The 26,713-nt window shown below is 44.6% G+C and overlaps 3 protein-coding genes and 1 pseudogene across 3 annotated transcripts; 3 read left to right on the top strand and 1 right to left on the bottom strand.

The window, feature by feature from the left end:
• Window positions 1-1,575: 1,575 nt before the first annotated feature.
• LOC134471234 (olfactory receptor 7A10-like) lies at window positions 1,576-2,505 on the top strand. The gene has a single exon (XM_063229303.1). The coding sequence runs from the start codon at window positions 1,576-1,578 to the stop codon at window positions 2,503-2,505; it is 930 nt and encodes a 309-aa protein (XP_063085373.1).
• Window positions 2,506-3,278: 773 nt separating this feature from the next.
• Window positions 3,279-9,862, top strand: LOC134471146 (olfactory receptor 7A17-like; annotated as a pseudogene).
• A 3,504-nt stretch (window positions 9,863-13,366) lies between these two features.
• Window positions 13,367-16,621, bottom strand: LOC134471025 (olfactory receptor 7A17-like). Its single transcript, XM_063228534.1, has one exon. The coding sequence runs from the start codon at window positions 14,838-14,840 to the stop codon at window positions 13,821-13,823; it is 1,020 nt and encodes a 339-aa protein (XP_063084604.1). The 5' UTR covers window positions 14,841-16,621; the 3' UTR covers window positions 13,367-13,820.
• An 8,379-nt stretch (window positions 16,622-25,000) lies between these two features.
• On the top strand, window positions 25,001-25,930 carry LOC134471233 (olfactory receptor 7A17-like). The gene has a single exon (XM_063229302.1). The coding sequence runs from the start codon at window positions 25,001-25,003 to the stop codon at window positions 25,928-25,930; it is 930 nt and encodes a 309-aa protein (XP_063085372.1).
• The last annotated feature ends 783 nt before the right edge of the window (window positions 25,931-26,713 follow it).

Genomic DNA, 26,713 nt, shown 5'->3' with positions numbered 1-26,713 from the left:
TCACCGTCTGGAAGGCTGTCCCTCTGTGTCACCATTTCAGGGGAGAATGTGTTTGGATCCAAAACTTCCTAAGGGAAAAATTGTAACGCTACGTGATGTTCCTTCTACGTATTTTGGAAGACTTCTTCTGGTAGTAAATCATTTCCAGCTCTCTGGTAATATAATCTTGACTTAGAAACCCAGATTCCTATCATAAAGTTCTTAGGATTTTATGTCTCCTTTACATATTTTAGATTCTCATTTGTGTTAAGCAGTGCATACTTCATGCATGTGTTCAACAACACAGGGAACTTGATTAACACGGGCAATCGATGCATAGTCAGAAAAAAGCAAAAATTAGAAATCACTGAGGTACAGGGTGGAATACTGTCCCTGGAGGTTAACAGAAATCCTATCTTGATGGTTTTCCCTCTTTCCCCTCTCCATACCTTTTCACCCCTTCTCCTATTCCAAGAATTCTGCCTTATTTCACAGTTTATTTCTAATTGGGCTTACCCTATAAGACATTTACCTTTCTAGATCAGACCTATTCCTCTTTCTATTGTGTTCTCAAGATCACCCAGCATCCTGCAAATGACTCAGGTGCATTCTGTTTTATCTGTGAGTAAAATTTAACTGAAAATCAGGGTGCTTTTACTACTTTAAATAACACAGTCATTATTGTGTGAGTTCTTAGCTTAGGAATTGTTTTTTACATTATATATTCACCCATGCTAACACACTTATTAAATGAGCATATGAATAGAACTTGTTACAATTGCACATTTATTGTGACTGTTAAGTTCTTGTACAGGGAACATCTTACATCTTCTATCATCACGACAAGAATATTCCCTTCTTGTTAGGTTCACACTGTAGTTCTTGGTTAGGAGTAATTTTTGTAGGTTGGGGCAGAGAACCTAGTTAGCATGAATAAGGTCCAGGATTCCATGCCCAGCATAATATTCACACTTGTGTGTGCCAATACCCACACACAGGCACACACATACAACTCCTGTCTGTTCTCTCTTTCAAAACTTTTATTTTCTTTATGGAGCCTTGACCCCATTGCATGTTACATGATCATCTCTGTTTTCCAACAGAGGTTCACTTGTTGAGGTATAATTGATATCTAAACGGTTACACATATTCTATACGTTGATTTCTGTGAGTATGCATTTGCAAATCTACACAATCCCTCACCAAAAACTAGTAATAATATATGATGTTCTTTTTTGAATATATTCTTTCTCAACCATTGGGAGGTAGAAATTTTAGTTTTCAGCTTCTGCTCATCATTTTCCAAACAGTTCATACAACATGGTCATCACCCCATATATATTTCTCAATTGTGAGAAATAATTTCATAGGAAATCTACAAAAGACACGATTTTAAGGGCGAAACCTCAGAGAGGCATAGAAATTTCCAATCAGGAATGGCAGGAGGATTTCCCCAGGGGACCTTAAGTTATACAATGACTGCAATTTATAGACTGCAAAACTTAATTTGCGGAAATTCAACCAAACTAGTAATGTCCTTTTGCTCAAAGAGGACTCATGTGACTTTTCTTTTTCCCTGATAGTTGCATCCACCATATGGAAGCAGAAAACAGCACCAGAATTTCAGAATTTCTCCTTCTGGGACTCTCAGAGGACCCAGAGCTGCAGCCCCTGGTCTACGGGCTCTTCCTCTCCATGTACCTGACCACGGTGCTCGGGAACCTGCTCATCCTCCTGGCCATCGTCTCCGACCCCCACCTGCACACGCCCATGTACTTCTTCCTCTCCAACCTGTCCTCTGTGGACGTCGGCTTCACCTCCACCACTGTGCCCAAGATGCTGGTGAACATCCAGACCCACAGCCAGGTCATTACCTACGCAGGCTGCATCACCCAGATGTCCTTTTTCTTGCTCTTTGGAGAGCTGGACAACTTCCTTCTGGCCAACATGGCCTATGACCGCTTCGTGGCCATCTGTCACCCCCTCCGCTACACGGTCATTCTGAACCCCTGGCGGTGTGGCTTCCTCATTCTGGGGTCCTGGATTCTGAGTGTCCTGCATACTTTGTTGCAAAGCTTAATGGCTCTGCAGCTGTCTTTCTCTACTGACCCCCAAATCCCTCACTTCTTCTGTGAACTCAATCAAGTGGCCCAGATTGCCTGCTCCAAAAACCTTCTGAATGACCTCGTGATGTATTTGGCCCCGGTGTTACTGGGTAAGGCTTCCCTCACTGGCATCCTTTATTCTTATGCTAAGATCGCTTCCTCCATTTGTGAACTGTCCTCAGCTGGGGGGAAGAAGAAAGCCCTCTCCACCTGTGCATCCCACCTCTCTGCTGTCTGTGTGTTTTATGGCACAGGCCTGGGCGTGTACATCGGTTCTGTCTCAGCCCACAGCTCCCACGACAGTGCCACAGCCTCTGTGATTTACACCGTGGTCACCCCCATGCTGAACCCCTTCATCTACAGCCTGAGGAACAGAGATGTCAAGAGGGCTCTGCTGAGCCTCTTTGGAAGGAAACTCTGAAAGAATCCGCTGTCTCAGGCTGGAGGGGTGTCTGCCATCACGGGACCCAAACCTCGGGCCTCAGGCTGGGATGCTTTGTGCAGCTGAGAATGAAACTCACTGTTGCCCTGGTTTACTTGGAATTCCCGTTCCTCTGATTTCAATGTTTCTGAAGATATAAGCAGCTCCGTTTAATTAATTACCTTTATCAGTGCAGATCAGTTACACACTGTAAGGCATTTCCTTCTGCACAATCGTCGGAGCAGCGTTGTGGTTTGCTCTGCGTTACTGTTCTTATTACTCTCCATGTCCTGACCCCGCTCTTTCCCCGATTCCTTCCTATTCCTGTTCCGCTCCTGGTCTCCTTTCTCCTCTCATGACATCTGTTTCTTTTTGAAGTTCCTTTGAGGAGAGGAAAACATGACGTAGTGTTTTTTAGAGTCTGGTTTAGTTTGCTTAACATAATCTCTCCCGTTCTATCCATTTTTCTCCAAATGACATCATTTTGTTTGTTATATTTGTCATTCAGTTAATCAATATACCTGCCATCGGTCTGTCTGTCTAATCATTGTGACTGCCCGTGTTTCATCTGCCTCTCTATCCATCTGTCTGTCACCCACCTCCCTGAGTATGCATTTCATCCACATCAGGCCTTCTGATTGGAGCCTTGGCTCATTCCATTCCTGGCTACTGAGAGTTGCACCCCGACAAGCACTCTGTTACTCGGGTGCCTGTGGAATAGAATAATTTTCATGCCTTTGATTATATACTGAGGATGTTTGCGGTTGGTTCCCATGGCGGCCGCGTGGTACTTTTTCTGGAACCTCTGCACTGATTCCCACAGTAGCCATGATTCTGTACGTTCCCTCCAAAGAAAATAAAATTATTTTCTCCCACGCCCACCTGTGTGCTCTCGATGCTCCTATGAAACCGGGGGTAAAACGAACCTCAATATACTTTAGATTTGCATTTTGTAATAGTGAAAATATCCACCACGTTCAGTACGCCCATTTGCACTTATTCTGCTCAGTGCCTGTTCATTATTAGATTTGATGTTCATTTTCGGGGATCTTGATGTATTATTTCACCAGCGTAGCCGGCGTGCTGTTTTGTGGAATGTTTCCGCCATGTCTTGGCTGTGCATAAACCCTTTAATTTCATGGATTCCCACTTGCTGACTCTTGCTGTTATTTTTGTGCTGCTGGAACTCTTTTTGAGACGTCCCTCCCTGACTCATACCCAGAAAGGCTTTTCCTACATTTTTCCTGCTAATTTCAAAGCGTCCAGTCTTACATTGATGACTTTGAAGTGTTTAAAGATAATTTTCGTACACGTGGTTGCTCCTTCTTCTTCTTTTTTTTTCTAAATCAATACCAGGGATTGAACTCACGACTCTGTGCTTGCAAGGCAGGCACTAATGCCGCTGAGCTAAATCCCCAGCCCCACACGTGGTTTCTTCTGCCTGTGAATTCCAGTGTGCCCCGCAGCAGCTCTTCAAAGGCTCTCTTTTCTCCCAAGTTCACTTTTGCAATCTTCACCAGGAACCCGGAGGGCTTTAGTGGCGTGAGATTATTTCCATGTCCTCTTCTCTATTTCCGGGGTGCCCTGTCTGCCCCGCTGTGCAGAGCTGTTTTGTGCCATTGTAGTAAAACTGGAAACTGATTTACAGGAACAGAGAAAGGCCAGGAGCATCTGACTCCCCTTCCCCAGCACCAGCTGGAGGGGTGGCTGGGCTCCTTCCCTCGGCCCCTCTTTGCTCCCTCTCTGCCTCCAGGCCCTGGGACGCTCTCCTTCCGTGCCCTGCTGGCCATCAGCCTGAGTGCAGGCTTCATGGTCACTTCCCTCCGCTTCTCTGGTGCTGCTGCGATGGCCTTTGTGAGCAGAGGAAGGGCATTTGATAGAACTAAAACAGGGCCCCTTATTTACACACGGAACCCCCCAGTCAGCCTTCCAGAAAAAAAACATTCCATTGAATGGCACAAGAAAAATAGTAAGATGGTCATCAATCTTACACACTTATGCTCGCACTGTCCGTGTTTGAATGTCTGTCCACATTTTATGCTTTGATTTTGTAACTTGAACAACAATTTCTAAAATGACAATATGTAATGTGTCAACTAGCGATTTCTTAGTATTAAATTTTTAAAAGTTTTTCATTGAATTGTGTATTGTACTACCCTTCTTTTCTATTTTGTTTTTTCTTGCTTTCTTTAAATAAAAAAAAATAATAAAAGCTCTGTAACTTATAGGAAAGATAAAGCGCTAAAAAGTTTTACTCCTGAAAGGCAGGAGGGAGAATGGAGAAGGAGAATAGAAAGCAGATTTACTGCTGCATAAACCACCGTCTCAGTAAAAGAATCAGCAGGAAGAGTATCTTGTCACAGCAGGCCAGTGTCCCACAGGACAGCAAAGTGAGGAGCCCAAGAGGTAAGGAGAGGGACATAGGGCCACCGAGCCCATATAGGTGCCCGAATGCCCGCCCTCGGGTGGCCCTCAGCTGTGCAGCCTGCGTAGAAGGACACGGCGGTTACTGAGATCTGAACTCTGCCTGGGAGACTGATGCTCAGCTCCTGCCCACCGGCTTTCCTCCCTCACAGCTGAGTGTCCAGCGCTACCCAGTGAAGGGGCATCTGCACGGTGACACAGGACCTCCTTTCTCGTGATTGTGTCCAGGTGTGTCTGGGGGCTCAGCAGATGCTGCAGCACAAGGTGGCAGAGGCTGGGCCCGAGGTCCCCCGAGAGCCAGTGTGCCCCGTGGGAGCAGGCGGTGACCTGGCTGCTGTCTCCCAGCCATCCAGACACAGTCCTGAGATTATCCACTATGCTCTGTTTACTCCTGCTGCTGGCAGGAGTGGTGAACAGTGCGCCCAGTGCCCGGGTTTGCTGCTGACCAGAGGGAGGACGAGAGCCAGCGCAGCAGGAGCCTGAAGGAGAAGCCCAGGCGCCTGCACTCAGGGAGCCTGAGTCACAGACGCCCCTGTGAGGGGAAGCAGAGAAGCCATCAGAGTGCGCCCTGTATGCTCTCTTCCTTTTGGAAGAATGCTCTAATTCACATTATCCACCTGCAAGTCCTTGCTTTAAATAAGAAATACAAAGTGAGGGTCCGCATCTTTGCTCAGCAAAGCATTGCAGGCCCTTAAACACGTGGATTTCCAGCTCTTCCCGCATTTCTGTGCTTTTTGATTGTCCTTGGATTGCTGTGACTTCATACATTTTTATACAATTCCTGTGTTCAGCCAGGAACTGGAAGACTTGATTCTTTTTGATTTGATTAAAACTGATTTAATCTGAATTAAGCTCATTTGTTTATATAAAACCACATAAAAAATTAGAGACTGTTACTTGTATGATTTTTGAAGACTTCCCGTCACATTCTGCTGCTTACAAAAGTCTTTGACAATTTTACCGTGAACTGATAATCTGTAAAATAATTTGTGTTTTGTGTCTTGTCTGACTCATGTTTCAGATTATCTTTTCAACTTTTTTCAATCAGTGTGTACTATATTCATGCATATAGATATCACATTAAATCCAAATTTTAAATGATCTGAACAGCAAAGAAAAAATGATAAGAAATGATGGTGACACTGTGGATATGGGGTGATGTCTGGGCATCAGGGGAGCCTGGAGGACAGGAAGGGGACAGGGAAATAAGCTGACTGGGTGTGACTGTAGGTGGATATATTTCTCCAGATGAAGGTAATCATTATGCATCCCAAGCACACAGTAATATTAAAACCATATCAAAGAATGAAGACACGTCCATCAAAATTAAAAAGTCACTGCCAGAGGTAGAATAATGTTTGTTGTAAGTATAAGGGAGAGGAGACCTGGTTTGTTGATGAATGGGAACCAAATACAACTTCACAGGAGGAAGACATGTTTATGTGTCACAGCATGATTCAGGGATTAAAGCTCACTCCACTAGCTGTGAATTTTTACCACATGATATTCATAATCATAAGAATCACACTAAAGGGCTTCCAAAGTGCTATCCTGGGTTTTTAATTGCACATGTGCTAATAAGACATTAGAAGACAAGAATCTATGTTTTTCAAGAGAAAAGATTTACCAGTGTTTCAATTTTACTGATTAAATACTGCACGTGTGTGTTGTGCTATGACACGGTCCCTCATTATCATGTACAGTCATGATGTTTTATTAAAAATCCAGGACTGATCTGAGGGACAGAGTATTTGCCTAGAATGCAGACAGCCGTGAGGTCAATCTCTATTTGTTTGATTGCAGATAAATAAAATCTGCAAATCTGTAACTATATTTCGCTAAAGAAGAAATATACCTTTACCAATGCAACACTGTAACTCTTTCATTTCTAAGTGTCGCTTGTTTAAAAGTTCTTTCTGCATTTTGCATGTCTGCAAGCTCGCACACTTCGTGTGCAGAATCAGACCCTGTGAATGCTATTACGCATACTGCAGAATTCTCTGGTAGCGCATCTCCCTAATCTCTCTCTCTCCCCCTCCGTAATTCCTTCCAGACTCCCCTCTAATCCCTTAGCACAGCAGATGAAATATTTCACAGCATGCCTCTCCTCTCCCCATGGGGCTGAGCTTGCACGCTGTGGGTGACTATTATATTCTTCCTCGCTCGCCTGTGAAGCTCGCATGTTGCTGTGAAACGCTACTCACCCAGGAGCCGCTTAGCCCCCTGGTCCCACTGAGAGGTGTCCAGGGAACAGAGCAGGCTGCCACACCAGGAGGGGTCTCATCCCTCACCAGGAGGCAGCCCTCCCTGGACTGAGCCCTTGGGTGCAGAGGGTCAGGGGCAAAGTGCAAACCCTGAGCAGAGGCACCTGCACTGCTCGTTGCCAGCTGCCCTCAGAGGGCTCCGAGGTACACAGAGGCCTCTGCTGTCGCTGGACCACGGCGACACAGACCGGCCAGAAACTATGGACTAAGCAGAGGGAATGCTTCTCTCTCACATTAAACGCGCTTAGCTGTTACTGGGGTGTCTGTGTACCCCGTGGTTGATTGTTTCTTGAGTCCCTTGAGTCCCTTTGGTCTCGGGACTACCTTTCCATGAGGCGTTTGAAAGCCTGATGGCATCACTGCCTTTGACTGTGGATACTTTTATTTCTTTTGGCTTTTTTCTTGTTTTTGGAAAGGTAGACACACTGGCTTCCTTCCGCTTCCTCGGGCTCCGTATGAGTCTGTTATCTCACTGGCTTTCTTTCTTCCCTTTCATTTCTGTGTCTCTTGACGTTTGTTTCTTCAAATGCAAACTAGAACAAAAAGGCAACAAAGTTTGTCTCCCTGCTTATTTATTATTCTGCACAGTTACAGAGCGCAGATTCTCAGCCTGGCACAGCAAAGGGGCAGTTACCTGGTCCCCTGGGCTCCCAGTGTGCACAGTGCTGGCCCTGTGGGTGTGCTGGGTGTGTCGGGGTGCTGTGGCGGTGCACACCCAGGAGCACATGCCTCAGAGCTGAGGACCTGGAGTCACTCTCACAACACAGAGGAAAACTCAACCAGGAAGGGCAGGGAGCAGTTTCCCTCTGAGTCCACAGGATGCCTTTGCAACAAACATGAACAATGTGCAAGAAGTGCACACCACAAAAGAGGGGTTCCTGGGGTCCAGCATTCTCAGCACCTCACTCTTCAGCGCATCTGTCTGCTGTCTCCCAGCACCCTGCCCTTCTTGCTGACCTCCACACACTGGTTCCTTGATGGCCTGGAAAATCTGAACCTGTCTCAGGGCATTTGCACTGGCTGTTCTCTCTGCCAGGTAAAATTCCAACAGGTGACCTCCTGGCTTCTGTTCACATGTCGCCTATTCCTGCCTGACTGTGGGCTTGAGGGTGTAGCTTACTGGCAGAGCACCTGCCTAGCATGCCCCAGATTCCAGCTTTCATTGCTAGCAACACACAGACACACACACGTACACACACCTCCTATCCATACCTTGTTTTCATGATGTGTTCACCCCGTGGGGTCTTCTGTGACTATTTCTTTTTCAAGCGGTTTTACTGAGGTGTAATTGATAATAAAAGTCCACTTAGTATGTGCCATTGTGTGGATTGGTGATAGTTTCAAGGAAAACAGGTCATAGACATGTGGTTTTCTTCTCTCCCTGGATTCTGTGTCCATGACTGGGAAGTAGGAATGTTTCTTCATCTGCGGGAGTGAATCATTGTACAGACAGGGGTCTGAACATGGCCAGTACACAAATGTAACAAGTACTTTCTCATTAAAACTGTGAAACGCATGACCTCACAGGAAAAGGTGTAGAGCAGAGCAGAAATTCCAAATCCTGTGGGTATGAGATATCAAAGCATAAGAATTATCTGTAAACACAAGCATGTAAATAAGAGCACTTCAACTATACGGGTAGCATGCATCTGTGTACAGAGCACTGATGCGACCTGCTTTCCCTGAAACTACCACCCATCCACGCAACGGCACCTACTAAGTCGATTTGTATTTACAGTATTGCATCCCCAATGAGGAAGCAGGAAACAGCACCAGAATTTCAGAATTTCTTCTTCTGGGGCACTCAGAGGACCCAGAGCTGCAGCCCCTCATCTGTGGGCTCTTTCTCTCCGGGTTCCTGACCACAGTGCTCGGGAACCTGCTCATCCTCCTGGCCATCATCTCCAAACCTCAACTGTATATGCCCATATCCTTCTTCCTCTCCAACCTGTCCTCTGTGGACATCAGCTTCATGTGCACCCATGTGCCCAGAACGTTGGTGAGCATCCAGACCCACAGCCAGGTCATTACCTATGCAGGTTGCATCGCCCAGATATACTTTGTATTTCTCTTTGCAGAGCTGGACAACTTCTTCCTGGGTGTCATGGCTATTACAGGTTCGTAGCCATCTGTCATCCCCTGAGTTACACGGTCGTCATGCACCCATTGCTCTGTGTGGTGCTGGTGCTGGTGTCCTGGATGGCGAGCTTCTTGCACACCTCATGGAAAAGCCTCGTGGTGCTGCATCTGTCCTTCTGCACAGAGCTGGAAGTCCCACACTTCTCCTGTGAACTCAACCAGGTGGCCCAGCTTGCCTGTGCTGAGAATGTTCTCAGTGACCTTGTGGTGCACTTGGTACCTGTGCTGTTGGGGACTGGCTCCCCGGCTGGCATCCTGTACTCTTACCCTAAGATCGTCTCCTCCATATGTGCTGTCACTTCAGCTCAGGGGGGCATAAAGCCTTTTCCACCTGCACATCTCACCTCGCAGTGGTCTCCTTATGTTATTGCTCAGGTCTAGGTGTGTACCTTAGCTCTGCACACAGGAGCTCACACTCAAGTGCAACAGCCTCGGAGATGTACACTGTGGTCAGCCCCATGCTGAATCCCTTCATCTACAGCTTGAGGAATAAGGATGTCAAGAGAGCTCTGAAAAGACTTTCTGAATAAAACCTGTAAAAGAAGATGCTGCCCAGAGCCTGAGCAATGCTCTTGGCTGCAGGACTTTGGAAGCTTCCAAGTCTAAACCTGATTCACGGATCAGATCATGAGCACAGGAATCGCTCAAGGTATTTCTCCCAGGACTTCGACTGCTACAATTCCAACGTCCCCGTGTGACTTAGTCAACTAGTGCTTTCAGATTTTCTAAAAGCTCATGGTTTTTTCCTTTTGCTTTTCCAGATTCCCAGCATTATTCCAAGCATTGCACCAGAAGTATTTGGAAATTCTCACATACCTGAGTAATCAGCAAGGATGTCTTAGAGGCAACTTCTTCCTGTATTGCATCTCTTATTGCATAATGTTTCTTTCATTTTACTGAAGAGCTCGTGATGGGATTTGCTTCACATCTGGAAAAAGTTACCTTGGAAACTGGTGCAATTTATCTAAAGCTGAGGTCAGTACTTTGCTTCTTCGGGAGTCATGCCTGTGTGTATCAGGGCTTTAATTGCTCTTTTTGATAATGTGGACTTCAACATGTTAGTGCATTGTATGGGTACTCGTTTGGGGCTTTACACTTTTTAGTTTTAGAACACTACATAGTATCAATGCATATTTATGAGAGACAACACGGCGTATGACTCATGCATATGTTAAAGAGCGGTGAGCCCGGCTTGTTGACATATCTGTCACTTTCAGTCTTAATCATGTCTTTATAGTGAGTTAGTTCTAGGGTCCTCTGTCTAACGATTTTGATACATACAGTGCTTTACTGCTGACTGTGGTCACCCCAGGGCGCAGTGGAGCACCAGAATTCTGCCTTCCATCTGACCGTCCCATGGTTCTCACACTCAGGACCTGGCTAGTTTTTCAGCTCCATGTCCAAAGCGCTGACCAGAGCCATGAGCAAAACAAGCCTCTAGAGACACCGACTCCTCCATTTTTCTGGGGCAGAGGGCTTTGAATGCTAGATGACATTTCTGCCCTCATAACAGTGTGGGAACAGGGAGTGGATTGGTGGTTCTTTTAGGTCAAGGACAGGAAAGGGAAGAAGGCAGGGAGGCTCTCCAAAGGCCAGCGCTGAGCCTCTCTGCAGAGCTGTCCTGTGTGGTGACTGTAATCAGCGTCTGTACCTTGGGTGTGACATTGTACCACAGTGTTATGAGATGTTACTGTTGGGAAAACTGAGTAAACCATTCATGGATCTCTCAGGCTTAGTTTGTACATATGCATGTTAACCTACAATGATCCCCAAATTAAAGTTTAATAAGAATTATCAATGATACAGTAAACATTCACGAAGGTTTTCTTGACATATAGAGATTACGACATCTTTCTTTTCCCCTTTGAACTTATTTCTTTTATATATTTTAAGACACAGAGACTAACCTACCTTATGTTTAAATTAATATTCACATATTTTATTATAGTTAAAGCAAAGAAGGAAAAGTGAATGATTTCATCCACTAAAAATGATGTTGTACCTTGTGTCCTTCTAGACAGTGTGGTACAATACAGGTCCTTACGATGGAGCTTGTTTATCTCATCTGTGTTAGAATACTGGGCGATAAAATAAACAGAATTTCGACAACTGAGAAAACAGTGACTTCTGGTATTCCATTGTTACCGCTTTTTCTGTTTTGGGGAGGCAAAGAGGGAAATGGCACACATGAGAACTGTAGAAGGGAGACTTCTGCAGTAACCGAGCACCTCCCCCTCCGCCCTTCATCTCGTCAGCTCCCTCTGGATGCCACTGCACTGTGGGAATTACCTCCTTTTCTCCTCCACTGAGATTACTTCATATTCCCAGTCGCTTTCTTTTAGGACACTGAGTACTTTCCCTTCTTTATGAAGGTCAAACAATGCTAGGTTCATAAAGACCGCAATCCATCCTGTCTGCACAATTTTGCCTGGAACATTCAACTAATTGTGTTTTGAAACTGATTATGTGTGTTAAGGTGACATTCTGACTAATCATAGACGTTCCCAGGGGCCATCACACCCACACTCACACACACCCCAGATTTGTTTGACAACCCATGCAGGAGCACCCTAAATAAACTGAGATGGAAAACTGGTTAAGTAACACGGTGTTTCTCTGGAGATCTGGCTTGAGCCAAAGCCTTGAAAGATTTTTCTTGAGTTAGAAACTTTTCATTCTTTTTCTCTGTTTAAAGTTTCCTCATTTACATATTTAATAGAAAAAATACTTGGAAAAGAGAGACAAAAAGCAAAACAGACAAGCAACAATAACAACAAACCCTAAACAGTCACAGTATAGATTTTCAAATCCAGATGATGGGAATTTAATAACAGGTGTAATATTGCATATTGTGACCTCCAAATGGGTTCTTAGATTACCAGATGCAGACACGTAAAGTAAGGCTAATCCTGGGAGCACCAACTGTTCTCTTCCAAGAACTAACACCGTCTGTGGTGCACTCCTCTTAGCTCTCATATGTATATACACACAAATTTCTGTCTCGAGCCTTCTCCTTCTTGTGGACCTTGAACAGAAACTGCAAAAGCAGGCATCAGAGATTGTGCAAAAGGAAGGACAGTGTGTGGGATGCAACGAAGCCCTGGGACAGGGCTCCCCAAACTTACCTCTGCACCAGAATCCCGGGAAGGCCTGCCCTGAAAGCAAATCTCAGTGCAGAAATGTCAAAAACTGGCCAGAAGTCATTTGCTCAGGGGAAACGCTAGATTTGCCTGCCATGTCATGGAGGATCCTGAAAACACCAAGTAGCAACTCACACCTGGATTCAGACTTGGGCGGTGCCCAGCAGTGGTCAGAGGAGCCCCCAACTGTGCGCTTGCATTTTTGATGAAAATGGTGTCACACCTAACTACTGAATTTTAGCACAGCTTCCTGTACAGCAATAGTCAAGTGATACAATAATCAAAAGAAAAAGGAACTGAGGATAATTAAAACCATACGCCAATAATCTTGAAATTTATTTGTATATTTAGTGACAAGATTCATAATGACCCTGCTATGCAGCTTATTTAAAGTAACTGTACTACATGGTGACTGCAGTGAGATTCCACCCCAGACACGGTGGAAGGACACGCCTGTGTGCACAGGGAGTGGGTGACTCTGAGTCCCACGACTGGGCTGAAGACACAGTCCTGTGTCAGCCAGAACATAAAGACTGGACTATTCCTGGGGGAAAGGAGATGCACAGGGCCGGGGTTAGCTCAGTGACAGGGCACTGCTAGCATGCATGAAGCCCTGGGTTTGATCACCAGCACTGGAAAGGGGGAAAAAAAGAATATATACAGGATAATATTGATGAGGGTTCTCATTTAGAGTGAGGGACAGTATCTGTATTCAGATCTAGACATTCTGACCAACAGAACAAAGAAGGTAACTCAGTGTAACAATAATGTGTACCAACCAACTGTGAAGTCAGATTATTAAATTCTCTTCACCTGGACAATGCTTCACAATACACCGGGAAGGAACAGAATACAGACTCAAAATCATTTTCCAAAGCAATACACTCACCGACTTCAAAAATTTATTGGTCATATTAGAGGTCATTCCAGACTCTAAAGTCATATGGAATCAATCAATTTATTCAAATTTGTAGCTGACTTTAATTGCCAAGTATAATTGTCCTCTACTAACAGCAAAATCCTTCAAAGTTGCTGTAGAACACAAAAGATATAAATTGAACATGATACGCTATTGTATAACAATTTTTCATAAGCAGTCTGCTTTGTTCCAGGGCAGACATGAGAATTTCCAAACACTTCCGATCCAAGAAGGGGAACAAGTTTGGGGGAGTAATAAAAGGCACTAGAAAGAAGAGAACACTTAATAAAGTGATTTAATTAAATTATCTAGAGAACTACATCAAAGAAATGGAAATTACAGGCGGTAAAGGGAAAAACGTCTTGCACAATCTGATCAAAGGATCAAAATTCTGACTCCAAAATTTGAGGCCCGAAATGAGAAGCATTTCTACCGAGGTGGGCCAGCTGGTCCTCTGCTCGTTGCCCTCCCAAGAAGTCCTCTCAGCGCTCTCTTGATGTCTTCGTTCCTCAGACTGTAGATGAAGGGGTTCAGCATGGGGGTGACCACGGTGTACATCAGCGAGGGGACTGCAGTAGAGCGCCAGTCTTGGGTGACAGCAGAACTCAGGTACACGCCCAGGAGCGTGCAGTAAAACAGGGAGACCACCGAGAGGTGAGAGGTGCAGGTGGAAAACGCTTTGTTCTTCCCCCGAGCTGACGGAACTGCACGTATGGAGGAAATTATCTTAGAGTAAGAGAACAGGATGCCAGCGAGGGGACAGATAGCCAGCAGCACTGCAGTAACATATATGGCCATGTCATTGAGAAAGGTGTCAGAACAGGCACGGTGGACCACCTGATCCAGTTCACAGAAGAAGTGTGGGATTTCCAAGTGGCTGCAGAAGGACAGACGCAAAGCCATGAGGGTGTGTAACAGGGAAATCAGGACACCCATGATCCAGCAGGCTAGAACCAACAACAAACAGAGCCAGCGGTGCATGATAACCGTGTAGTGCAGGGGGTAGCAGATGGCCACGTAGCGGTCATAGGCCATCACCGTCAGCAGAAAGATGTCCAGCCCTGAAAAAAGCATCCAAAAGTACATCTGGGTGATGCAGCCTGCGTAGGAAATGAGCTGGCTGTGGGTCTGGGTGTTCACCAGCATCTTGGGCACAGTGGTGGAGGTGAAGCCCACATCCACAGAGGACAGGTTGGAGAGGAAGAAGTACATGGGCGTGTGCAGGTGGGGGTCGGAGACGATGGCCAGGAGGATGAGCAGGTTCCCGAGCACCGTGGTCAGGTACATGGAGAGGAAGAGCCCGTAGAGGAGGGGCTGCAGCTCTGGGTCCTCTGAGAGTCCCAGAAGGAGAAATTCTGAAGGCCACGTAACATTTCCTGGTTCCATGCTTTGGGTATAACTTCCAAAATAAGAATGGAGTGAGAAAAGCAGCATTACCAAAGGATGCATGACTCACCTGACATGAATGTTAGCCTTTTTGCACTAAGGTGGGTAGAACTCAGGGCCTCTCACTTGCAAGTTAGGGGCTCTTGCTACTGAGCTACACTTCCATCCAGATCTCCTAGAGTCAGGAAAATAATTTCTGTGTTTTGCATAGATTTTTACCCTTTAGCAGATTCCAGCTACAGTATAATGTCTCATTAAGAAGTTCTATCTCATGAGCAAAGTGTCAATATTGTAAGAATTTATTGAAAAAAACATATGTTTGAGGAATATAAATTGACAATGGCCCATGTTCAAGGCATTGTGTCGAAAATCAATGAACAATGAAGGAGCCATGGCTCCAGCAAGAGGTGCATGCCCCAGGGAGAGAACAGCCAGCGTCTCCCAAGATCCACACTATGTTGGTACTTAGGGTGCTGGGAAACAAAGGAACCTGCTCGCCTCCCTGGTAGGCAGCCGTGAACCTACTGGTGTGTGGGCTGAGAATCAAACATCCCCGCCAGGTTAGCAAACAAGAGCCAGAGGTCTGCGCACCTCTTGGGAGGTTGACCACATGCAATACAGCAAACACGGGGGATTTCCTTCTATTATCTCTTTGAATGCAAATATTGTTATCAGTGTTTTGCTTTGTTTTGATTAATTGCATGGCTCTATTCAATACTCTGTTTTGATAGGTTTTATAATGTTCTGTATTTGGTATGATTTTGTTGTACCTGATTGAAAGAACAACTATTGTGAAGATAAGGAGATATACTATGGTACCTATTCCTGTTATCCCCGTATCCTGCTCTAAAGTTGTGGAACAATTTCACTGCATTGTCTCAATTGGCTTTATTCTGTCTTTTCCTGTTGTATTTTACTCCCTTCAAAATAAGAGAAGGTTAAAAAAACAATGAAGGAAAGCAAAATCTCTACAGTAAAATGATAGACGGGGTATAAACAGTTTTGTAAAACTCTTATGTCTGATGATGCTAAGTGCTGTTTTCCTGACCTTTTCCCAGGAACAGTCAGCTTGTAAAGAGAGAAGATGATGCTGGCTAGGGTTTTGAATGACGCGCTGGCCCCACAACACTGGGAAGCACAGAATTCTCAGCAGGAGTGAATGGGAGAGAATATCCACACCACATCATGAGCAGGAGGGAAAAGAAAGTGGAAAGTGGGCTGCAGGTCTGAAGTCTCCTTCAAGGATGTGCCCCCCTAGGAGTATAAAGACCTCTCCCGAAGCCCATCTCCACCCACTGTACCACCTCCCAGTAGCTCTACCGTGGGGATCACCCCTGTAATGCATGTTGGTTACAGGACGCTTCAAGATCCAATTGTAGAAAATGTGGTGAAAACAGATGGAAAGGAGAGTTGGTGGGGTTCTGTGTTTGCTGATTATTCCCAGAAGACCAGGGACAAAGTGACATTTGCACAGAAACACCCAGAAAGACAGGTGGGGAGCAGGAGGGCTTCGGGGGCTGTGCACTGCTCCCAGGAGGAGCAGAGGGTCAAAGGCGCTGGAGAAGATGCTTCTCTCAGGAGCTCATCACTAACAAGGAAGCCCTGTGACCAGGGAGTGAGAGGGGCCACCTGTGACACAGAACGAGGACTGACCTGTGTGCAGAGGCGTCTGCTCCTCCACTGGACGTGGAAGTGGAAAGGTCACTGATTCCAGGGTGAGAGGCCAGCTCTGCTGCAAGCGAGACCTCGTCTCTGGGAGAGAAAAAGGTCGCAGGTGTGGGTCTGTGCTGGTGTTTATTGGGGTGCCTGAGGCCTTCACTCCTGCACCCAACTCCTGCTTTTGACTCCTGGCACCCAGAACAGTGTGCAGCCTTATTGCTGCTGAATGTTCAGGACAAGAGGCGGCTCTCTTTCCAGCTGCTGTAATGTTTGCTTTGATTGGTAGAGTCAAAATCCCCCAGGCTCTGACATACGCCCTTGGTTACCTCCTGTGCTGCCTTCAGTTCTGGCTTCTGTGTTGTGAAGGGGGGACCAGCCCCTCTCCTCGGAAGCCTGCACTCACTCCTGAGTTACTAGTTCACACACACACACACACACACACACACACACACACACACACACACTGAGCACATCAGGCTTAGATGCAGGAATCACAGTGAGGACTCCTGTGTAAATAACACGGTTTTCTCACACCGGGCACATATTACATATTACAGAGGGACAGACATTCAGCAAGCTGTTGCCATCAGATGAATTTCCATTCATTTTCCATTCCAGAGGGCTGTGGTTTGCCCTCTGTCTACAGAAACATTTTAAAAGCATAAAACATCCACTCAACCAACAGAGCACACAGAACGGAATGAACCTGAGGGATTAAAACGGTGTTAAGATTCAGGGGACTCCTGGGAGGGCGGGAGCAGGAAGCCTCTTCCTCAGCTGTGCAACCTTCCCGCTCGCCTTAACCCAGGACCAGAGACAAAGGGCAGCAACAAAGGCTTCCAGGAGAAACGGTTCTACTGTGCTTTTAGTGTCCAGCGTCTACAGACTGAACAGCTCAGGAGAAAAGTGGGCAAAAGGAATAAGCCAACCATTCAGAAGAGAAAACGGACGAAGAGCTTCTGGTTTTAAGCATTTCATAAGAAATGAAGACAGAGCTCCTCTGTCCGTTCCGCGTTTGTCTGGAGGACTCGTGTGTATCTGGTCCCATTGTAACTCAAGAATCCCATCTGTGAATTTTTACTTCCAGCATTTACTCCCTGTCCTTGTGAGGCTTTGGGTTTTGATCTGTCTGTCTTCCTCTCTCTATGTCTCTGTCTCGCTCTCTTTCTGTCTCTGTCTCTATTTTTGCAAATGCTCATCGATGTGCTGCACTGAAGTCTGCATTCTGATCATTCCCAAAGAGCATGTGTTTCCCCGTGTTCTGCATAACTTCTATGTGGTGGCACCCTGGAGTCTGTTCCTTCACACTGAAAACCTTCCTCAGTGTGATTAAGCCCGGAGGACATCAGGGCACACACACCCATCCCCTCACAGAGTGGCTCTGCCTTTACACTTCTAGATTCAAATGAGAGAATTTTACACACATGTTCTGTTTTGTATTTCCACAAGTAACTCCTGGGTGCCAGGAATACAGGTGCTGTGTACAAAGCAAATTTAAGGAAAAGGAGAAGCTATGAGAGAAACAGTGAGACGGGGAGACTAAAGCAGGTCACACAGAGCAGTGTAAAAACATTGCTATTAAAGATGCAAAATGGTTATGGATAAGAACCACAGTAACCAAAGACCTGTAAGAAACTAACATACAGCTGAGTTAAAGTATCTGCATATATCATTTTAGGCGGATGTATTTCAGGGGTACACAGGCTCTGATTCAATCTCCAACACCACAAAAATCAATAGCTAAATTCTTTCTGTGTATGTGTTAAATGTATTTCAGAAACAAACATAAGCTTTATTCAAATGAATGCAATGTCTTCTAGGTGATGACCAGAATAATGTGCCTTGTAAAAATTCAAATATGTATATATTTCCACCAGCAACTTACACACAAATTTAAAAGCTAAATGGCAAACAGTGAAGGTGGTAAAAATCCCCAATTCCTATGTGTAGAGAAATGTAGTTGTGGTATTCTCTGTTTGTTCCTTTTTTTGTAAGACTCTCTTTGGTTTACACCTTCTGCCCTGAATAACTGAAAATATAGCACGTAGTATACTGACTATTGTTATCCTAAAATCATTTTGTTATGAATTTTAGTTTTTCATAAAATAAAAACAGAAGCGTCATTAAAAAGAGTACTCACCCCCCCCCACACACACCTCACTGTGCAAAAGCGAAGATTTTACATGGACAGTCTGCTATACAGGGAATTGCTAACAAACCCACAAATACATTCAGAGTCAGCAGCAAGAAAATAACTTCCAGCAAAGTTTATTACTACAATATCCTTTTTAATCTACTAAAGGTTCTCATCTGACTTCTCACATGAGGGAAATAACTGAAAATGTGGACAGTACCTCCTGTACTGGTACTGCCAGGTTGGATCTTCAAGGATAACTCTGGTCCAGAACTCTCTGATGCAAAGCTGCTGCAAATAGAAACACAGCCTACAGTGTCCATCATAAACACGAGGAGACACAGCACACGTCAGACTCTGTCCCGGCACAGCTGATGGCCTGTGTCTACACTCCAGGGATGGCAGGGACCTCCGGACATATTCTCACAGTAAACTGGAGCCTCCTTATTTCTTCCATCCCACTTTTAATTCAGCTTCCACGCCTATTCTTAAAGGTCAGCAATTACCCTTTACTTCGGACACAGGCTGGAGACCTGGAGATGGAGACTGAAGCTCTGGCCCCAGACAAGAAAGACACAAAAGTGAAGCCTAGATCCCCAAACCAGGACAATCCGTTTAGAAAAGCACCCTGCCCGCTCAGGGCTGCACATTCTGCAAGACGGTCAGCGCAGGAGATGTTCCTGTCTCCCAGCAGATTCTCCCTTGGGCATCAGCAAATTCCCTCTAGTCATTCCAACCCCCGTGGGATGCTGCTCCGCACAGAAAATGTTCTCTGAAGATGCTTTGTGACAAGAGCTCAGGTGTAAAATCGAGGTGAATGCAGACTTCACTCCCCCTTTGCCGTAAACTCTCTCGCTTTTGAGAGGTCTAAAGTTACATCTTGTCCCAATCCTGTGTGTGGGTTCCAGTCAAAGTCTAAAATCAAGGAGCCTGTCCGACATCACCGAAGCTTCCATTTTTCCCAAGGACAAGTTCATGTCTTCCACAGCTTACAACATATTCAGTAGAGAAGAAAATCGCTTATCAAGTGTGTGGCAATTATAAGCAATTTTCAGACTTTTAGCCACACTTCCTTGATAATGCAATTGATCATGACATCATTTAAGTTTTATAAATGTCCATTCTAGTGGCCACTACCACTAAGAACCTTTTTCTAACTTTGCAGCTCTTGGGCTTACAGGGTCTATGTGGATCTGTCAAAAGTAACAAATGGTAAACCGATGGGCTCTCATTGGAACCTCTCCAGATATTCCCAGCTCTCATGCCCTAAACTGTGCTCCATGACCAGAATGATTTTCTCTCCAAAGAACACTTGGGAATACTTTGAGAAACCCCCTTGTCCCCTGGAGGGAGGTCCATCTGGCGCCATGAGAGTGGAGACCAAGGACGCTGCTCAGCATTGGACAGAGCACAGGACAGTGTCCCCCACCAACGCCCAGCACAAGCAGAAGGAGAAAGGACCCCAGGAGATCCCGTACTAATCAAGACTCTTCCAGGTTCAGTGTGCAGAGGATTTGTGTGGGAATTTTGTTTAAATGCAGATTCTCATTTTTTTATTTTAAAGAGAATAAAATAAAAGAAAACAAATCAGAACAGAACAATGCAAGCAATACCAAGCTTCACAACCAGACAACAGGTCACCAACAGTGGCTACTATAATGTCTTTTGGTTTCTTTGAAATAGTTGACCATGCCTTCACACACAATAATAGCAAACAAAATAGTATAAAACCATTCAAAAGGATGAAAGCATTACAGGACTGCAAAACCAGATAACAGGAAATGAACAATGGTTACTACAATATCTCATTTTCCTTAAAAGTTGTCCATACCGTCACACATAATAAAATCAAACACAACAAGATAGAACCAATCAAAACAAAAGTACAAAGCATGGTAGGACTTTGAAATAAGATGACAGGAAATCAGCAGTGGCTGTCAAAATGTCTCATTTTCTTCAGAATAGGTGTTCATACCATCACACATAAAAAAATCAAACAAAACAGAATAAAACCAATTAAACAAATGAATGAAAGTGTTATCAGGCTTCACAGCATAATAATAGGAAACTAAGATTACCGTACTTTATCCCTTTATATTTAAAATAGCTGCCCCTACCATCACACAGTGTAAAGCCTAACAAAACAAGACAGAACAAAGCCAAACCTAGCAAAATGGTGTAAACAATGCAAGAGTTCAAGACAAGACAGTAAGAAATTACCAGTAGTTTGCACGTTTCCCTCCCAGGGGTTTCCTCCATTTGCTTTTGGATACCACCACCTCCTTCTGTTTCTTATGCTCGGGGTCACGCGTGTGAGTTCGAACTGTTTTGGCCATGAACATGATCTCCAGTTGCGTCCATTTACCTACAGGAGCCCTGAGATTATTCTACTTTATTGCTGGGAAGCTTTCCACTGCCTAATAATACCATATCTTTCTTATGCATTCTGTAGTTAATGGGAAAGTTACTCTTGGTTTTTGTTTGTGTTTTTTTTTTGTTTGTTTGTTTTGGTCTCCTGTCACATGGAACAATTGTTTTCTCTCCTTTGATTTTCAGTCTATGAATTTCCTTTCCAGTTAGATGTGTTTCTTATATAGAGCATATCAATGGATCTTGATTCCTGATGCCCTCTCCCTGTGTTTCTTTTTATTGCTGATCTGAGGCCATCTACATTAATGGTTACAACCAGCACACACTGGTCTGCCTCTGCCCTGCTGTCCTCCTGCTATTGGCCCCCCACTTTTCCCTTCATTCAGTTGCCTGTCTTGTCTAGGGATCCTCCTCTGCTGCTGTTCCTTGAATCATGCTTTATCTCCCTCTAGAATATTCTTCAGCACTCTCTGTAGGGTTGGTTTGGTAGTCATGAATTCCTTCAGGTGTTCTTTATCATGGAAGTATCTTTTTTCCATCAACTTTGAAAGATAGTTTTTCAAGGTACATCAATCTGGGTTGGAAGTTGTTTTCTTTGAGGGTTTGAAACACTTCCCTCCAACCTCTCCTTGACTGGATGCTTTGTGCTGACAAGTCTGCCGTGATTCTGATGGGTTTTCCTTTATAGGTGATCTGTCTCTTTTCTCTAGCAGCTTTTAATATTCTGTTCTTGGGCTGAATTTCTGGGATCTTGATTATTATATGTCAGGATGTAGATTTACTTTGGTTATGGCCAGGTGAAGTCCTATATGCCTCACTTATAAGCATGCCAGATCCATTTCCCAATGTTTGGAAAGTTTTTTTCTATGACTTCTTTAAATAGCCTTTTAATTTCATTTGTGTCCACTTGCTAGGTGCTGGGGTGAGCCCAAGGATTTTGCTTTTGTTACCAGTTTCTCAAGGGTGAAGGATAGTGGGGAGAAGATACTAGAGGAAACTTTGCTAAAAGTACAAATGAATTGGAAAATACACAGGCCAAGCACCATTTCAAAGGTTCAGTGAAGTTTCAGATCTGAAAATTTCTCCACATAATCAGAACACTGACCCAAATACAGAATATGTAAAGCGACCCAGAATCTTCCTATGTTCCCAATTTGTCTTTCATTCTTTTTGGGATTTTCTGAGTCAGATAATTTATTTGATGATTTTTAGATATTATTCATTTTATTAGTACATATTTGTACTTTGTGCAGCTTTACTGGGAAGGAATTCTGATCCTGGATTCCCCTGGATTTTTAATCTGAGCTGTATAACAAGGAATCAGCAGGAAAAATTTTCTGTGGAGAGCAGAGTCCCATAAGGTTTGGAAAGGCAAGAGGGAGGGACTAATGCCTGAGGGAGAATCTACTGGGAGATGCGAATGTGTCCTGCACTAATTGTCTTTCAGAATGTGCAGTGCTGAGCTGGGCAAGGTGCTTTTCTAAATAAATTGCCCTGGGTTGGGGTCTGAGGCTTCATTAAGGCTGCTGTCCTGTCTGGGATAGAGCTCCCATCACCAAGTCTCCAGCCTGTGTTCGAGGTGCTTACACAGAGACCTTTTTTTGAAAGATTCCATCCAGGTGACCCCAAGAATTCCGGGGGTGCTGAAGGAAAGGCTCAGAGGGACTGAAAGCTAGCAGAGTTTGCTTGAGGGACTTGCTTGAATTTGCTCACTTCAGGGCGAATTTGCTTTAGGGTAGAGAGCAGGCAATGCTGCAGACTCTTCCTGCTCAGTTAACTTCAGTGTTCAGTTACATGGTAAACACAGAGGCATCCCTGGAGCTCAGCACTGCCACAGCTCACAGCTGAGGGACAGTGGAAACTTAGCTACAAGAGGAAGCAATAGGACCAGAGTGGCTCCAGGTTACTGTGAGAATATGTTTCTGCGAACCTGGAGCACAGACACAGGACCTCAGCTGTGAGGGGACAGACGCTGATGTGGGCTGTGTCTCCTCTTCTTGATGATGCACACTGTAGGGTGTGTTTCCATTTGCAGCATCTTTACATCGGAGAGTTCTGGACCCGAGTATTTCCTGAATATACGACCTTGCAGTACCAGTACAGGAGGTACTGCACACATTTTCAGTTATTTCCCCTCATGGAGACACGCAGATGAAAACCTTTGATAGATTAAAAAGGGTATTACTGTAATGAAGTTTGCTTGCAATTTTTTTCTTACCAGTGCATCCGAATGTATTTGTGTTATTGTTTTCAATAATTGTTTTTTTTACATTGCCTATGTAGTTCTTTGCATTTATGCAATGTGGTCAGAGTATTGTTTTTAATTAGACTTTTCTCTTCTTACTTTATAAGAAAACAAAATTTCATAACAAAACATAAGACAATAACTAATATGCCATGTATCATTATTTCTAGTTGTTACTCAGAGTACAAGACATGAACTAGATACTTACACAAAAGGAATGAAGAGATATTAACAGATGGCATTTTTTCCAGATATAAGAATTACAGTTATTATCCACATTCACTATTGCATGTAGTTTTTAAAAATTTGTATGTAAGTATGTTGGGGAATATACATTATTTTATCTTTTCTGATCTAGTTCTACAAAGCACATTATTTCTGGTCATCACTTAGAACATACTATATTCATCTGACTGAAGATCGCCTTTTATTTTCTTGAATGTATTTCACACATACATATTTAGAAAGAGTTTATTTTTTTGTGATGCTGGAGATTGAACCAGAGCCCCGTGTATGCCTTCTGTGCACCTGAACTCCATCCCTGTCTAAAAGGATATATGCAGATGTTTTACCTCAATTATATGTTAATCTCTTATAGATCTTTGTAAATTGAGTTATTATTCCCTGTTGAAGTCATTAAATCATTCCTGTCTCGCATCCTATTTCGAGTCTTTGTTAGGCTGCTTTTGATTTTTTACTAACACCTCTCAGATTGTTCTATCTAGCCTGGTTTCAGTCTCTTCCCCACCACACCTTTTATCTGATAGCTTCTTATTTTCTTTAAATCCGACTCTATACGAAGTACATGTATTTACACACTGTTGTGCAAGCATAAAAGTGAACAAGGAATGTGAAATCTCTTCACCTGAGTCATGAAATCTAAGGGTAAAGTCCGTGTAGGTGAGGTGTGTGTGTGTGACCTAGTGCTCTCTGGATCAGTCACACAGAGGATATTTTTCAGTGTAGGAGAGCAGACTCCCGGGTGTTACCCTACAGAATTTATATAGAACAGCAGGAAACATTTGCTAATTGAGAATGATCAGAATGTAGACTTGAGGGTAACACATGCATTGGGATCTTGGGTTTTTTGGAACCAGGGTTTGAACTCACAGCCTTGCACTTGTGGGCAGAGAATGTAGTTAGCATGAATAAGGTCCAGGATTCCATGCCCAGCATAATATTCACACTTGTGTGTGCCAATACCCACACACACAGGCACACACATACAATCTCCTGACTGTTCTCTCTTTCAAAACTTTTATTTTCTTTATGGAGCCTTGATCCCATTGGATGTTACATGATCATCTCTGTTTTCCAACAGAGGTTCACTTATTGAGGTATAATTGATATCTAAACGGTTACACATATTCTATACGTTGATTTCTGTGAGTATGCATTTGCAAGTCTACACAATCCCTCACCAAAAACTAGCAATAATATATGATGTTCTTTTTTGAATATATTCTTTCTCAACCATTGGGAGGTAGAAATTTTAGTTTTCAGCTTCTGCTCATCATTTTCCAAACAGTTCATACAACATGGTCATCGCCCCATATATATTTCTCAATTGTGAGAAATAATTTCATAGGAAATCTACAAAAGACACGATTTTAGGGGAGAAACCTCAGAGAGGCACAGAAATTTCCAATCAGGAATGGCACGAGGAATTTCCCCAGGGGACCTTAAGTTATACAATGACTGCAATTTATAGACTGCAAAACTTAATTTGTGGAAATTCGACAAAACTAGTAATGTCCTTTTGCTCAAAGAGGACTTATGTGACTTTTCTTTTTCACTGATAGTTGCATCCACCATATGGAAGCAGAAAACAGCACCAGAATTTCAGAATTTCTCCTTCTGGGACTCTCAGAGGACCCAGAGCTGCAGCCCCTGGTCTACGGGCTCTTCCTCTCCATGTACCTGACCACGGTGCTCGGGAACCTGCTCATCCTCCTGGCCATCGTCTCCGACCCCCACCTGCACACGCCCATGTACTTCTTCCTCTCCAACCTGTCCTTTGTGGACGTGGGCTTCACCTCCACCACTGTGCCCAAGATGCTGGTGAACATCCAGACCCACAGCCAGCTCATTACCTACGCAGGCTGCATCACCCAGATGTCCTTTTTCTTGCTCTTTGGAGAGCTGGACAACTTCCTCCTGGCTGTCATGGCCTACGACCGCTTCGTGGCCATCTGTCACCCCCTCCGCTACACGGTCATTCTGAACCCCTGGCGGTGTGGCTTCCTCATTCTGGGGTCCTGGATTCTGAGTGTTCTGCATGCTTTGCTGCAAAGCTTAATGGCTCTGCACCTGTCTTTCTCTACTGACCCCCAAATCCCTCACTTCTTCTGTGAACTCAATCAAGTGGCCCAGATTGCCTGCTCCAAAAACCTTCTGAATGACCTCGTGATGTATTTCGCCCCCGTGCTGCTGGCTACGGTTTGCCTCACTGGCATCCTTTGTTCTTATGCTAAGATTGCTTCCTCCATCCGTGGGCTGTCCTCAGCTGGGGGCAAGAAGAAAGCCCTCTCCACCTGTGCGTCCCACCTCTTGGCTGTCTCTGTATTGTATGGCACAGGCCTGGGCGTGTACATCGGTTCTGTCTCAGCCCACAGCTCACACGCGAGCGCCACAGCCTCTGTGATGTACACCGTGGTCACCCCCATGCTGAACCCCTTCATCTACAGCCTGAGGAACAGAGATGTCAAGAGGGCTCTGCTGAGACTCTTTGGAAGAAAACTCTGAAAGAATCTGCTGTCTCAGGCTGGAGGGGTGTCTGCCATCACGGGACCCAAACCTCGGGCCTCAGGCTGGGATGCTTTGCCCAGCTGAGAATGAAACTCACCATTGCCCTGGTTTACTTGGAATTCCCGTTCCTCTGATTTCAATGTTTCTGAAGATATAAGCAGCTAAGTTTTAATTAATTACCTTTATCAATGCAGATCAGTTACACACCGTAAGGCATTTCCTTCTGCACAATCGTCCCAGCAGCGATGTGCTTTGCTCTGCGTTACTGTTCTTATTACTCTCCATGTCCTGACCCCGCTCTTTCCCCCCGATTCCTTCCTATTCCTGTTCCGCTCCTGGTCTCCTTTCTCCTCTCACGTCATCCGTTTCTATTTGCAGTTCCATTGAGGAGAGGAAAACATGACACAGTTTTCTTCTGAGTCCAGTTTAGTTTGCATAACATAATCTCTCCTGTTCCACCCATTTTTCTCCAAATGACATCATTTTATTCATTTTATATGTCAGTCAGCTAATCAGTATACCTGCCATCAGTCTGTCTGTGTAATCTTTGTGTCTCCCTGTCCATCTGTCTGTCACTGACCTCCCTGAGTATGCATTTCATCCACATCACGTCTTCTGATTGGAGCCTTGGCTAGTCCCATTCCTGGGTACTGGGCACCCCGACAAGCACGGTTACACGGGTGCCTGTGGAGCAGAATAATTTTCATGCTCTGATTATACACTGAGGATGTTTGCCGTTGGTTCCCATGGCGGCCATGTGGTAGTTTTTCTGGAACCTCT

The sequence above is a fragment of the Cavia porcellus genome, unplaced genomic scaffold (assembly GCF_034190915.1).
Source record: "Cavia porcellus strain 051 isolate PalLab524CR breed Dunkin Hartley unplaced genomic scaffold, mCavPor4.1 scaffold_17, whole genome shotgun sequence".
Lineage (NCBI taxonomy): Eukaryota > Metazoa > Chordata > Mammalia > Rodentia > Caviidae > Cavia > Cavia porcellus.
The sequence above is the reverse complement of the archived record's forward strand: the minus strand, read 5'-3'. Positions and strand labels throughout refer to the sequence as shown.